The 14,449-nt window shown below is 41.1% G+C and overlaps 1 protein-coding gene across 2 annotated transcripts; it reads right to left on the minus strand.

The window, feature by feature from the left end:
• Positions 1-412: 412 nt before the first annotated feature.
• LOC124863691 (riboflavin transporter 2-like) lies at positions 413-14,095 on the minus strand. Of its 2 annotated transcripts, none has more exons than XM_047358133.1 (4): positions 13,960-14,095; positions 3,450-4,527; positions 3,173-3,296; positions 413-1,126 (listed from the first exon to the last, which is right to left on the minus strand). In XM_047358133.1, exons 2-4 carry the CDS (start codon positions 4,478-4,480, stop codon positions 914-916), a joined length of 1,368 nt encoding a protein of 455 aa, XP_047214089.1. In that variant the 5' UTR covers positions 4,481-4,527; positions 13,960-14,095; the 3' UTR covers positions 413-913. The 2 variants fall into 2 exon arrangements, with proteins under 2 accessions (XP_047214089.1, XP_047214080.1); XM_047358124.1 differs by lacking the exon at positions 13,960-14,095 and adding an exon at positions 12,244-12,488.
• Positions 14,096-14,449: the final 354 nt, after the last annotated feature.

Here is a 14,449-nt window from a genome sequence, read left to right on the forward strand (position 1 = left end):
CTGCTCCTAACAGATGTCCTTCTAGTCTGACTGAGATTCACCTATTTTGTTAAGAAGAATAGACAGAAAGTCAATAGATGTACATATGCATGCCACATTTTTCACTTTTCTTTATTAAGAGTGTTTTAAAGCTATTTACCTACTTTGTGTTGATCTTATACCAAAAATTCTAATAAGACACATTGAGGTTTATGGTTGTAATTTCATGAAGACTTTTGCAAGGCGCTAAATATGGAAGGGGTGGGGGCGTGGGTGACAGAATGACGAATACGGATTCATAAAACCAGCAGCAAACCGTGAATTTTGATCTTTCAAGATAAACTACTATCCATGAAGTTTATAAAATTTTGGACAGAAAAGATTAACATGACATGTATAATGACTGGAAACAAAGAAGAGCTATTCTCTGGTATTATTTTAACAGATTTTATTTTTAAAAGACAAACAGTATCTCCACTCCAGTAACATAAAACAAGTTTAGTCGAAAAACTTTTTTTAACCAAATAAAATCTTTCATCTAGTTGTAAGGCACATTTAAAAGCCCACAGTTCCAAATGATCTTCATAGAAACAATGACAACAACTCTTTCATATCACTCTAAACGTTCAAGTAAAATGACCTATCTATTGATAAAGAATTGGAAACATGTTTAAAAAAATACTCCAAGATTTGGTCTGAAGCACTGACGGTGTGGTTGAAATTTGAGCAGTTTGTAACGCTTAATCCATATTTCAATAAATAGAAATAAATTATCTGACATTAAACAGAGGAGTGTGAGAGATAAGCTGCATCCTCTCAGCTCTCCCAAAGCTAGTTGGAGTATGTAAAACTCATGACTGAATTACACTCAGTGTAGCTAAAGTAAGTGCAATCTACCCAAAAGATTGTACAACAGTGCAAACATGTCTATTGTCTACAACGGACACTTAGTGTTGCAGGCATCGCCCGACCTGAAAACTCTGTAGACACTGACCAGTGGAAACATGGACACGGCACCAAGCATGGAGCCCAGTTGCACTACAGTACCACACCACACAAGGGCGCTGTGCCCTTCATCCCTCAGAATAACCCCGATGATGACCTTCACGTAAGACAGGGAGAGGACAAACAGGATCCAGGCCAGCACCTGTAGCAGAGAGAAAGTAAATAATAAGCCTGAAATTACATCTGGTTTAACATCACTAACTCTCAGTCTCATTCATTTTTCAAGTACTTCATTTCCTTGTTTCTAAATGGTGCAGCCAGAAGGTCACCTTCTCAGATATCACGTTTCTAATTTTTTACATTTCATTCCTTGTTTAGTTTTACTTTCAAAATCTGTGTCAGAAAAGGTCTCTGTGACTTTGAAACGTAGAGTAAACCAAGTCATCACATGTATTTCAATCTAAGACAGACATTTGGGTCTAACCTTCATGCATGTGAGGTTACTATTAGCAATGATCAATGCAGTGTTTTGGATAGGCGAGATGACTTTCATTCATGCTTTGTTTCACTTTCTGATCTCCAGGAGACAATGGGGATGAAAATATCTTGACTCCAGTGAATATAAAGTATTCAACAATAATAATACTTCTTTTTTTGCAATGTTTATTCACTTGTGTAAAAATGGTCAAAATCATAAAAATGTTGTAAAAAGCTAAATTCTCTTAAGGCAGACATTTTACTAAAGTATTTTGTACTGGGACTCGTCATCTTCCGCTTATCCGGGACCGGGTCGCGGAGGCAGCAGATTCAGCAGAGATGCCCAGACGTCCTTCTCCCCAGACACCTCCTCCAGTTCCTCCAGGGGGAGCCCAAGGCGTTCTCAGGCCAGCTGAGAGACATAGTCCCTCCAGCGTGTCCTGGGCCGTCCCCTGGGCCTCCTCCAGGTGAGACGTGCCTGGAACACCTCCCGAGGAAGGAGTCCAGGAAGCATCCGGTATAGATGCCTGAGCCACCTCAACTGGCTCCTCTTGATGTGGAGGAGCAGCGGCTCTACTCCGAGCCCCTCCCGGATGGCCGAGCTCCTCACCCTATCTCTAAGTGAGTGCCTGGCCACCCTACAGAGGAAGCTCATTTCAGCCACTTGTATCCGGGATCTCGTTCTTTCGGTCTTGACCCAAAGTTCATGGCCATAGGTGAGGGTAGGAACGTAGACCGACCGGTAAATCGAGAGCTTCGCTTTTTGACTCAGCTCTCTTCACCACAACGGACCGGCACAGTGCCCCCATTACTGCGGCAGCTGCACCGATCCGTCTGTCGATCTCCCGCTCCATTCTTCCCTCACTCGTAAACAAGACCCCGAGATACTTGAACTCCTCCACTTGAGGCAGGACCTCCCCTCCAACCTGAAGAGAACAATCCACCCTTTTCCAGTCGAGTACTATGGCCTCTGACTTGGAGGAGCTGGTCTTCATCCCCGCCGCTTCACACTCAGCTGCGAACCGCCACAGCGCATGCTGTAGGTCTTGGCTAGAGGTGGCCAGCAGGACCACGTCACCTGCAAAAAGAAGAGACGAAATCCATTGGTCCACAAACCAGACCCCCTCCGGCCCTTGGCTGCATCTAGAAATCCTGTCCATAAAAGTTATGAACAGGACCGGTGACAAAGGGCAGCCCTGCCGGAGTCCAACATGCACCGGGAACAGGTCCGACTTAGTGCCGGCAATGAGGACCAAACTCCTGCTCCGCTCGTACAGGGACCGGATGGCCCCTAATAAAGGGCCCCTGATTCCATACTCCTGGAGCACCCCCCAACAGGGCATCACGAGGGACACAGTCGAATGCCTTCTCCAGGTCCACAAAACACATGTGAACCGGTTGGGCAAACTCCCAAGAATCCTCGAGTACCCCGTAGAGGGTATAGAGCTGGTCCAGTGTTCCACGCCCGGGACGAAAACCACACTGCTCCTCCTGAAGCCAAGGTTCGACTATCAGCCGGATTCTCCTCTCCAATACCCTGGCGTAGGCCTTACCAGGTAAGTTCAAGGGCCATGAATACTTTTGCAAGGTACTGGATATTAAACCAGACAGATTTGAGTTGATGCATTAAAATCCCTTATTGAAAAGACACCCCACAAAACACAAGTGGGTGTGACACATGGCTGTCGGCCTTACGCCTCTGCAAGGCACTGGCTGGTACTAAACACCTTAAGAGACAAAACATGCTAGACTTAAAAAACAGGGGTCTTACAATGACTACGGTTCCATAGGCAGAGTGGACCAGTAAAGGACAGGGACTCAGAGAGGCCATGGCCATGATGTAGGCTCCAGAACCAGTACCAAAAATAGTAAAAAAAAACATAAAAATAAGAGACCTGGAAAAAAAAGATCACCATGAATTAAAATTGAAAAAATGAATAACATGGGAAAGACAATAGGAACACAGAAAATACCTTGTAAGACAACTGGACAGTTTATATATACCAACTAGTCATTGAATATTTGTTGAATATGTGTCTTTGTCTTACCTTACTGGTACAAACATGGCAATGAAGCAGGCTACCGGGTTAGCAACAGCAGCCATGGTGGCAGCCAGATGGTAGGCTTTGCTGCCATAAGGCAGACAGGAGAAGGACTGCACGGAGGGCAGCACCGCATTGGTCAGAGCATTGACCCAAGCCAGCACAACAAAGATGAACACCACTTCTAGGTTGTTGTATGTCCCCTTTCCAAATGAGCTCCTTGGTTCTTTCCCGGCAGCCTCTTGAGGACTGATCATTGGCTTCTGCTCTGGTGTTTGGGCATGCAGAGAGAAAGCTTGTTCCCTCTTCTCATTATCCGGGTCTGGACTGAAGTATGGGTCACTCTTTCTCTCCCGAGCCACAGCTGGATGGAGGTTGAGCAGGATGAAGGCTACCAGGCACACAACCATCATAGCACTCAGGAAAATGAAGAAAACCTGGACTGAGAATTTAGCCGGCTGTTGGACCTCATTTAGCTCACCACTGCTTGCCACACTGGAGTTAGGAGCTGATGTGTTTACAGCCAAAGTGCCATTTACACAGTGAACTACACCCACACCTTGAATCAAAGCCACCACTGCAGGCACAAGGCCACTGAGGCCTTCGCCTACAAAGTATGTAGTGAGATACTGTGGACGCAGACGCATCATGAAAGGCAGGAAGGTGACTGATGATGTGCAGTCCACCACAGACAGCAGGAAGCTTAAAACCAGCAGAGGCACGCTGTGCAAAGAACCAGCTATTATCATTGTGTGCTTCCAGAAGAAAGCCAGCAGGAATGTGGCGACAATTCCCAACCCCACAATGCAGTAGATGACAGGCCGCTCATCCAGTGCGCCCGGGCGGAAGCGATGCATCAAAGTGATGAAGAGAGGACCTATGTTGGCCATTTGGATGAGGACTGTGAGATAGGAGGGCAGGTACCACCCCTCTTCGATCTCTTTGACGACCAAGGGAAGCTCCACCCACATGCCATTGATGGCCACCCAGGAGCCCATCCCGAAAAGGCACACCAGCACGTGAGTCAGCAGCGACATGATGAAGGTACGAATGAGGTAGAGCAGGAAAAAAAGATGAGCACAACCTGAAAGTAAATAACAGAAGATCATTTTGTTAACGAAAGTTGAAGGAACTCGGTTTAAAATTGGGAAATTCTGCATTTTTAAGAAACTATTGTCTCAATCTACAGCCAGAATTTAAGATTTAGCAATGTAGTGTTCAACTATTATTTTGTACATAGTATTCTGCTGTTGACAGGACAGATATATTGAGCACGTTTAACCCGTAAAATTGTGTATTCCATATATTTGAACTATCACTGAGTCCCAACAATCAATAATACAGGTCCTTCTCAAAAAATTAGCATATTGTGATAAAGTTAATTATTTTCCATAATGTCATGATGAAAATTTAACATTCATATATTTTAGATTCATTGCACACTAACTGAAATATTTCAGGGCTTTTATTGTCTTAATACGGATGATTTTGTCATACAGCTCATGAAAACCCAAAATTCCTATCTCACAAAATTAGCATATCATTAAAAGGGTCTCTAAACGAGCTATGAACCTAATCATCTGAATCAACGAGTTAACTCTAAACACCTGCAAAAGATTCCTGAGGCCTTTAAAACTCCCAGCCTGGTTCATCACTCAAAACCCCAATCATGGGTAAGACTGCCGACCTGACTGCTGTCCAGAAGGCCACTCTTGACACCCTCAAGCAAGAGGGTAAGACACAGAAAGAAATTTATGAACGAATAGCCTGTTCCCAGAGTGCTGTATCAAGGCACCTCAGTGGGAAGTCTGTGGGAAGGAAAAAGTGTGGCAGAAAACGCTGCACAACGAGAAGAGGTGACCGGACCCTGAGGAAGATTGTGGAGAAGGGCCGATTCCAGACCTTGGGGGACCTGCGGAAGCAGTGGACTGAGTCTGGAGTAGAAACATCCAGAGCCACTGTGCACAGGCGTGTGCAGGAAATGGGCTACAGGTGCCGCATTCCCCAGGTCAAGCCACTTTTGAACCAGAAACAGCGGCAGAAGCGCCTGACCTGGGCTACAGAGAAGCAGCACTGGACTGTTGCTCAGTGGTCCAAAGTACTTTTTTCGGATGAAAGCAAATTCTGCATGTCATTCGGAAATCAAGGTGCCAGAGTCTGGAGGAAGACTGGGGAGAAGGAAATGCCAAAATGCCAGAAGTCCAGTGTCAAGTACCCACAGTCAGTGATGGTCTGGGGTGCTGATTGCCTCCATGCCACGCCGCATTGAAGCAGTCATTTCTGCCAAAGGATTCCCGACCAAGTATTGAGTGCATAACTGTACATGATTATTTGAAGGTTGACGTTTTTTGTATTAAAAACGCTTTTCTTTTATTGGTCGGATGAAATATGCTAATTTTGTGAGATAGGAATTTTGGGTTTTCATGAGCTCTATGCCACAATCATCCATATTAAGACAATAAAAGACCTGACATATTTCAGTTAGTGTGCAATGAATCTAAAATATATGAATGTTACATTTTCATCATTACATTATAGAAAATAATGAACTTTATCACAATATGCTAATTTTTTGAGAAGGACCTGTAATCAAGGGTCAAAGTACGAAAGTAAGAGAAAAGCACATACAAGAAGTCTTAAACTGGATCACTTGAATAAAAGTCTTTCCTGAACTGATTTTCTAATATCAAGAATCAATTTCATCATGTACTAAGATCTATTAGGAACATGAAACATCAGTTTAATTCATGACAAAGCCTAACATCTTTGCAAGTCAGAAACAAAAAATGTATGGTTATGTATTTGTATAGATGTTGGCAATTCTTGAGATTTATTCCACATCTGTAGCATATTTTTTAGTAGGCTAACACCTTTGTATTAAAATTTCAGTCTGTATGTTCAGTCAGTATGATACTTTAACCTTACATTTGCTTAAAAGTGCCACACTTGTACACATTTAGCTTGAGATGAGTTTCAACACAAGGAGAAGTTTATCAATAAGTATAGAATGACTGAAAACTTTGATGGGAAAATAGAGATGCACAGGACTTTTTTGTCCATTTTATTTTTACCAACAGCACTTTGCTAATGCCGACCACGCCTAACAGTAAAGGTAAAGGAGTGGTGGGGAAGACTCTGATGATATCTAGCTGGAGTTCAAAGTGGTTTTCCAAGTAAGCTGGATAAGCCTAAACTCTCCTAGATATTACTGACAAACAAGGATAACTGGAGGTGAAAGCGGGGGAGGAGAATGATTTCCACATGTAGAAACTATGAAATGAGAAGCTTTAATACTGAGGCGTGAGTATGCATGGGCTATCTCCCAAAATGGTAATATTCCATAATCCTATCCTATCCTATTATTGGTTACCGTATGTGGTCACGTTTGAGGAGCAGTGATTCTGCAATTGTATGAATTTTGGATGATGTTCAAAATATCATACGTTTGTTGTTGATGGTCATAAAACATTTGAATTTGAACTCATTTGAATTTTGGTGCCAGCTTTTATAGCAATTCATGAAATAATTTGTTTCTCGAATGCTCTGCTTGAATAATGACAAAACAGTTTTGACACATCACAAACATTTGTGCAAACTATTCTAGAGATAACTCTCACTGCTGCAATGCATTATTAAGGTTTATAGATGATTTGGCATTTCATTAAAATAAGTGGCTTCTTCAACAGGTAGCCTGACATCTATGCAAGTCTTTGCTTCATCTAATTTTTGATAAAATAAATATAATCCACGGCCACGGACTGATATTACTGTAAATGTTCATACACCGAATGGTTTCAGTGTTGACCGAATGCTGATGTTAGTCACTCAGTGACCACTCTGGAAACCTGATCTCCTGAAAGACTCTCAGCAAGCTCTAAAGAGGTTAACAAAGTGCATTGTGAAAAATCATGACTCTCACATGTTCACAGGCCACCATTAAAATTCCAGGTTTCAGACCGTAATATGTTTAGCATAACATTTTTCTTGTACAATTCATAGGAAAAAGTAAAAAAAAAAAAAAAAGGTGCAAGGGCATGATTGCATAAGTGTGCATACCCTTGAACTACATTTAGTCTTCTTTTGTAGCAGCCACCCACGCCTTAACGCATTAATATTTGCTACCTTGCAAAAGTTCTCCAAATCTCTCAGAATATGAGGACATCTTTTGTCCACAATCCTATTTTGGGTGACTCTGCAGATTTTCTCTCAGATTTAGTTCTGAATTCTGACTGAGCCATTTTATTTTTTTTTTCCTTCTGGTGAATTAAATCTTTTGTTGATTTGGATATATACTTGGACATACTGTAATGCTGAAAAATGAAATCCCTCTTCATCTTCAGCTTTCTACTGACTGGTATTTGACTGTTCATAACCTAATCTACCTCGATAGAATGTCCTGCACCATCTGAACAATATTAACACCCAAGTATGATGCTGCCACCGCCTTGTTTCACTGTGGTCATTATGGTTTTTTGTTTTGGTGGTGTACAATTCTGTTTTTGTGCCAAACAGTTCCATAAGATTGCAGTTTGGATCCTTTAGACCACAACACATATAGCTAGGTATAGATGCTTTGTTTGAAAAAAAAAACCTTTTGACTTTTAAACCCCTCTCCTTAGTGCAGACATTTGAAGAAAGCATGGAAATGTTGTCACATTTACAACACAACCAGTACTTGTTGGAAATTCCTGCTGCTCCTTCACTGTGGCTCTCCTCCTCCTGGTACCCTCCCTGGTTGGTTTCTGTCTCATCTTTTCATCACTTTTGGAAAAATGTCTAGTTTTTTATCACTGTGCTTCCATATCTTTTCCAGTTATTCATTGCTGTCCCCACTGTACCATATTGTATAAAAATCCAATGTGGTGGATTGTTTGTAACCATCTCCTGACAGACATCTTTGTGCAATGATATCATTTTCATTAATTTATAACTTTTCTGCAAACTACGGGTTTGGCTAAAGGATGGATATTTCTTTAAAACACAAAAAGACTGAATGCTTAAAATCAATCCAAAGGTCATTTCTGGTTTTAATTTTTTATATTTCCCACTAACAGATTTGGTTGTCTTTCAATTGAATTGTACAGAACATATGTCTCTTTGTTGCAATTTTGAGATCCACTTTTTCAAGAACAATGTGTAGCATAGCGATACAATTTGATATTGGTCAGGCAGAGCTTTAACCTTTGTCCACTTTTTCAGTTTTTTTTTTTCCCTTTTCCGTTTTGTTTTTAAAAAACCTACCAAACTATTATGATCCAGCCCCAAGATTTGGGCAGCACAGCCAATGAACAGGCAGCACAATAAGGGAGAGATGTAGAAGTTAGAGGGTCAAAAGAGACATTGAAGGGAGGACATCGATGTGGGAAGGCATTGAACTGTAAAAGGTTATGCATCAGTGACGAATGTTTTCCAATGTTGGCAATATATCTAAACTGAGTAAAAGAAAATTAAAAACGTGAATTCCTTTAAAAATGTAGAGGTGCCTTTAAGTCGGTAATATATCAACATGTAAATAAGAACTTGCAGGAGAAATTTAAAACTTCTCACAATAACCCTCTCCCAGATACCTTATTGAACTAGTGATGGGGTTTCAGTTAGTATGTTTTTTAAAATCAGTGATAATTATTAGATTTCTTCTAATTGGGTTGAAAAAAAGTCTGTTTACTAAAAATCTTTTCACTAAACCATCTTTGAATAATTGATATATTCATATACATTCATCCTCTTGGACAAAAATTGGAGGTTCCAGAAAAAAGTTAGAGATTTGTCAAAAAGTCAATTTATTTCAGTAATTCAATTAAAGAGAAAATTATGTATTATGCTGAGTTACTGAACATCAGGTGGTGTATTTTAAGCATTTGTTTCTGAAATTTCAATGGTTTGGCCTACACATAAGGTAAAAAACAAAATTCAATTACTCAAAAAATGTCATAAGAATAAGAATAACGAAAGAACATTTTTATTCTGAAATGTTATGGTTTTGCTAAACAATCATGGTGAAGACTACCAACTTGACAGTTGTCTCAATAACACAAAAGGTCAGCAGTTAAGAAGCTGGCTGTGCTGGATCTAAGAATATTAATGGGAAGTCCAGTGTAAGGAAAAAGTATGATTGAAAAAGGTGATATCTAGATTTTTTTGCTAGTTAATGGTATGATGAAACGATGCCCAAAATTTTCTACATAATCCACATGGCATTACCTTTATGTGGTAGATATGCTGAAAAGATCTACACTGCATTTATCTGGTATCTGTCAAACGTGGTCAATAACTGCCACCTTGTGGTAATGTTTCTACAATTCAGTGGTAGCAAGAAAAGAATCAACATCTGTGTAACAATTAGAATTTTAGACTGATATTTGAAACCAGTTACCTTCACCTAGTCATGACTGCTCAAATGTAACCATATTTTAGTATGAAAGTGCATGAGAACCTTTGGAAAATGCACTGAGAATGAGTGTGTAATTGACCTTCTGAGTGTTATTCTCAACCTCTGCTTCCATCCCTACAGCATGTGATTTCTAACTATGGATGGTTGACCTTTCACACAGTGACACAGTGCTCCCATAAAAAGCACCATGCTCTGTGACATTAACAGACACAATAAAGGATAAATGTAAATATAATGTCTATTTCCACTGCTTTGCAGATAACATTTAAACCTATTTTTCCATTTGTATAAAACAAACAATATATAACATTATGGACTGTCTTGCTGATATAAAGGCCTGGATAAACGTAAACTCCCTCCACATCATCAATAATAAAATGTAAGATATAGTGTTTGGGAGATCCAGTTGAAGCATCATGTTGTCCAGGTCTCCTCCACCTCCGTCCGCTGCCCGATCCTCTTTGCACCGGTTCCTCATGGTTCCCCCTACAGGTGGTGGGACCACTGGGGGTTGGCCTTGCTTCTTTCGTTCAGGCTTGGCCCGGCCGGGTCCCTCGAGAAGTAACCCGGCCACCAGGAACTCATAGACGAGTCCCCACCCCAGGCCTGGCTCCTGAGTGGTACCCCGCCTCTGCTGTACCAGATGACCAGTGGATTTCATCTCTTCTGTTTGCAAATGATGTAGTCCTGCTGGCCACCTCTAGCCAAAACCTACAGTATGCACTGGGGTGCCTCGCAGCCGAGTGTGAAACAACTGGCTTCATCTCCTCCAAGTCTGAGGCCATGGTTCTTGACTGGAAAAGGGTGGCTCGCCCTCTTCAGGTTGGAGGGGAGTTCCTGCCTCAAGTACGGGGAGTTCAAGTATCTCGGGGTCTTGTTCACGAGTGAGTGGAGAATGGAGCGGAGGATTGACAGACAGATCAGTGTGGCTGCCGCAGTAATGTGGATGCTGTGCTGGTCCGTTGTGGTGAAGAGAGAGCTGAGCCGAAAAGTGAAGCTCCCAATTTACCCGTCTGTCTACGTTCTTACCCTCACCTATGGACATGAACTTTGGGTCATGACCGAAAGAACGAGATCCCAGATACAAGCGTCTGAAATGAGCTTCCTCTGAAGGGTGGCCAGGCACTCACTTAGAGATAGGGTGAGGAGCTCGGCCATCCGGGAGGAGCGCGGGGTAGAGCTGCTGCTCCTCCACATCGAGAAGAGTCAGTTGAGGTGGCTTGTTCATCTGTATCAGATGCCTCCTGGAGGCCTCCCTCTGGAGATGTTTCAGGCACGTCTCACCAGGAGGAGGCCCAGGGGACGGCCCAGGACTGGAGTGACTATGTCTTTCGGCTGACCTGGGAACGCCTTGGGCTCCCCCCAGAGGAGCTGGAGGTTGTGTCTGGGTAAAGGGAAGTCTGGGTGTCTCTACTCAGTCTGCTGGCCCTGCGACCCAGTTCCGGATAAAGTGGAAGACGACGAGTACGAGTGTTTGGGAAATTAAATCTTACTATTTTTGAGCCCTTTCTGCTATACAATCACTCTTCTGTCAGGAATCTTGGCATATTCTCTGACAGCTCATTTAAATTCCCAAAGCAAATCAGTTCAGTTAAGACAAACTTTCTCAGCTACAACTTCTTGCTAAAGTAAAGCCCTATTCTTTCTAAGGATTTTGAAAGATTGAGCCATGTCATCCCTTCACCACTTGTAGCTTGAATAAAATGATGCTGCTCATGTGTACACAGAAACTAGAAAACTGGAACATTGTCCAGTTCTGGCTTTCCTCCATGTTTTAAGATTTTGTATTCTACCAGTCCAGATAAGAGCTGCTCATAACCTCAAGACATTTAAGGTACTTTTAAACACCCACTTCTTCTCTTTGGCTTTTGAATTAAATAGAGCTTAACATCTTTACTATTATAGCTTTTTTACCTTTTTTATGTCTAATAAATTATTTTATTTATATCTTCAGTGTAACCTGTTTGTGGTAAAGTGCTATATAAATAAAGATGACTTTTACATACGCACCAAAACATCAAATCTTTCAGAAACAAAACATCAAATGAGTGAATAATAAAGGCTCTGTAGCTTATAAAAGCTACATCTTAGCACAAGAGGTTTACTGCATGTCAATGTAGCAAATAGAAAAAAAATTGTTTAAGGAAAAATTTGTTCTAAACTTAGAAAGCTAAAATCAGTCAGGATAATGATATTACACAACATCATTGTTAGCCTGCTTTGACTTCCTGGACCTTTGAATAATTGGTATCTTCATACATGTTCATCCTCTTGGACAAAAATTGGACCAGATGGGCTGAAAGACGTTACGCTTTAGACACTAAAAAAAAAATCAAAAATCCAATAACCTTCTGCTCTATGTTCTGTCAGGTAAATGTTGTTAATAGGAAGCAGAAACCATTCTCTTACCTCGATCAGAACATTGGTAACAGCTCCTCTCTGACCTTTCTCCTCCTAAAAACCTTTACTCCACTAGGATCACTGCTTTGTCAGTTACATTTGTTACCAGCATGTGTGTGTCTGTGTGTACACCCCCTTCCGCTCTTCTTCACACCCCCACACACACTCTGACTCTCAAAAAACCTTCGCTTCCGTGTCTCCTCTACACTTGACTGGGGGGGAGGAGCAATTGCACAGGCGCACGTATGTGCTCTACCACCATGACACTTGCATCATCTCTGCTAGGGGGTGGATTCAAAAGCAGGCAACCATGTGTTCTGTGTGTTTCATTGAGCTCTGTAATAGGAGGAGGGGCAGTGACGTAGAAACCCCTCCCCCGCCAAGACACGTGACAACCCCTACTTTCTTTTTTCCGTATTTAGTCGCTTAAGTAATAAACATAATATAATATAAAATTAAATTAAATAGAAATCGTGGAAAATGCAGTGCATGCAAAGGATTATAAGCAAGCAAAGCAGTAAGAAACAAAGAACGTCTCTCAGTAGCTGAGACTCACCATCAATCAAGAAAAAGAATCGTTCAAAAGAATCGGATTGTTCATGAATGTCACATCATTAGAAAACACACAAGCTCCGGTGTGAATCAAAGGAGACAAACTTTTAAACTTCTAGTATTCGTTAGACCCATTTTCATTTTGTGTGCCGTCTGTTCTCATGAACCAAACAGGCCGTTTAGTTTCACAATAACTGTTAGAGTTAGTGGAGTTACTCAACTGAGAGGACAAGTCAGTCAAGTTCAGTTTTGTCAGTGTAAACACGATAATCCAGTTTAGATTTCCTATGAAATTCACCTAAAACAGAAATCTTCCCAAGATTTTTTTTATAACCTTTCTGCCTAGGTAAAATGAATGGCTAACTAACTCACATTTTTCATTGAATGATGTGACAGCAAATAATGAAACCAAAGGCGGTAACATATAAAACCCAGTTAGAGGCACTGCAGAAAAATACAAAAAGAAAAACAAACAAAAAAATTTAAATTAACAATGTCATGAAACTCCTAAGAAAATCAAGCTGAATGTTCCTTTAACAACTTATACAATCAGTCAACACAATAACTTGATTCAAGGTTGTTTAGCCACACGTATGAGACTCAGATCTGTTTGGACAAGGTGAAAGATGTGAGAGCATTTGCAAAGCTGTGCACATTGCCAAATGTATAAAACAATTTTTAATTGAAGATTAATTTTGTGTCAGAATTTGATCTGCAAGGAAGTATAAAAAAATAATTTTGGGTAGTGTTGTTGGAATGTACCACCAATGTAGATAAAAACGCCTCTGAACTTGGATATTTTCAACAGAAAAAACATTTATTCCTTTAAAATATGCAATCAGTTCTAGTTGAATTTGACAGCCTGATGTAACCCAAATGCATCTATTATGTCTTTTCAAATGGAGTTTTAATATATCTGAAGTTTCTTTAATCACTTTCAGGTTGTTATTGTTTCACATTTTATCATTTTACTGTAGAGCATTTCAGTCAAACTTGCATGATTTTAAATGTGCTATAAATACATTGACATTCACCATGGTTCTAAAAATTTAACATTAGTTGCATTCAGAAAATAAATATCATATAGTATTCTCCAGTGTACCTCAGCTCACCATTGATCATTAACATAATTAACGCTTTCAATGAACAAAATGATAATATTCCATCACCTACCTGGCTGTGGGAATGTAGATACTCAGTCAGTCTAAGTTAGGGTACACCAGCGCAGCACTGCTGAGGTGTATAGCGGAACTGTGTCCTTGTGATGTTGCTGTCTGTGGAGAATGAACACCCAGTTGTAGGTGTTAACCTGTGCTAGTCTAAATCTTTGTCATGTGACTACTGAAGGCTGAGCTGGGGGTTCACAAAGTTTGTTTGCAATGGGAGGGGGGCAGATGGGAAGGAGGAAAAACACAGACTGTGAGTTACGACATTGATTTATAAGCAGAATGAACAAAAGGAAAAATAAAGGTCTGTTAGATTCTTGTATGGACTTGATTTTCCTTCAGCTTTGGATTGCATGAGTGGGCAGTCAAGCCGAAGTCGACGTTGGACAGCTTTCCATTCTCTCTGAGTGGGTGTCCGGTCGGGGTCACTCTGGCATTTGTTCAGCACACATTCCACCTCAAATGAGCGACCCCTGTGGGGTCCTAGTTTTACTGCA

The sequence above is a fragment of the Girardinichthys multiradiatus genome, chromosome 3 (genome assembly GCF_021462225.1).
Source record: "Girardinichthys multiradiatus isolate DD_20200921_A chromosome 3, DD_fGirMul_XY1, whole genome shotgun sequence".
In the NCBI taxonomy this organism is placed as follows: domain Eukaryota; kingdom Metazoa; phylum Chordata; class Actinopteri; order Cyprinodontiformes; family Goodeidae; genus Girardinichthys; species Girardinichthys multiradiatus.

Bases quoted from the DNA above. Each gene is read 5' to 3' on its own strand.
- LOC124863691 (XM_047358133.1), bottom strand. From the start codon at position 4,480: ATGTCGCTGCTGACTCACGTGCTGGTGTGCCTTTTCGGGATGGGCTCC. The intron at 3,297-3,449 runs GTAAGACAAAGA...TTTTTTTTCCAG, and splicing joins GCCATGTTTGTACCAGTAAG to GTCTCTTATTTTTATGTTTT. The intron at 1,127-3,172 runs GTAAGACCCCTG...TCTCTGCTACAG, and splicing joins CCTATGGAACCGTAGTCATT to GTGCTGGCCTGGATCCTGTT.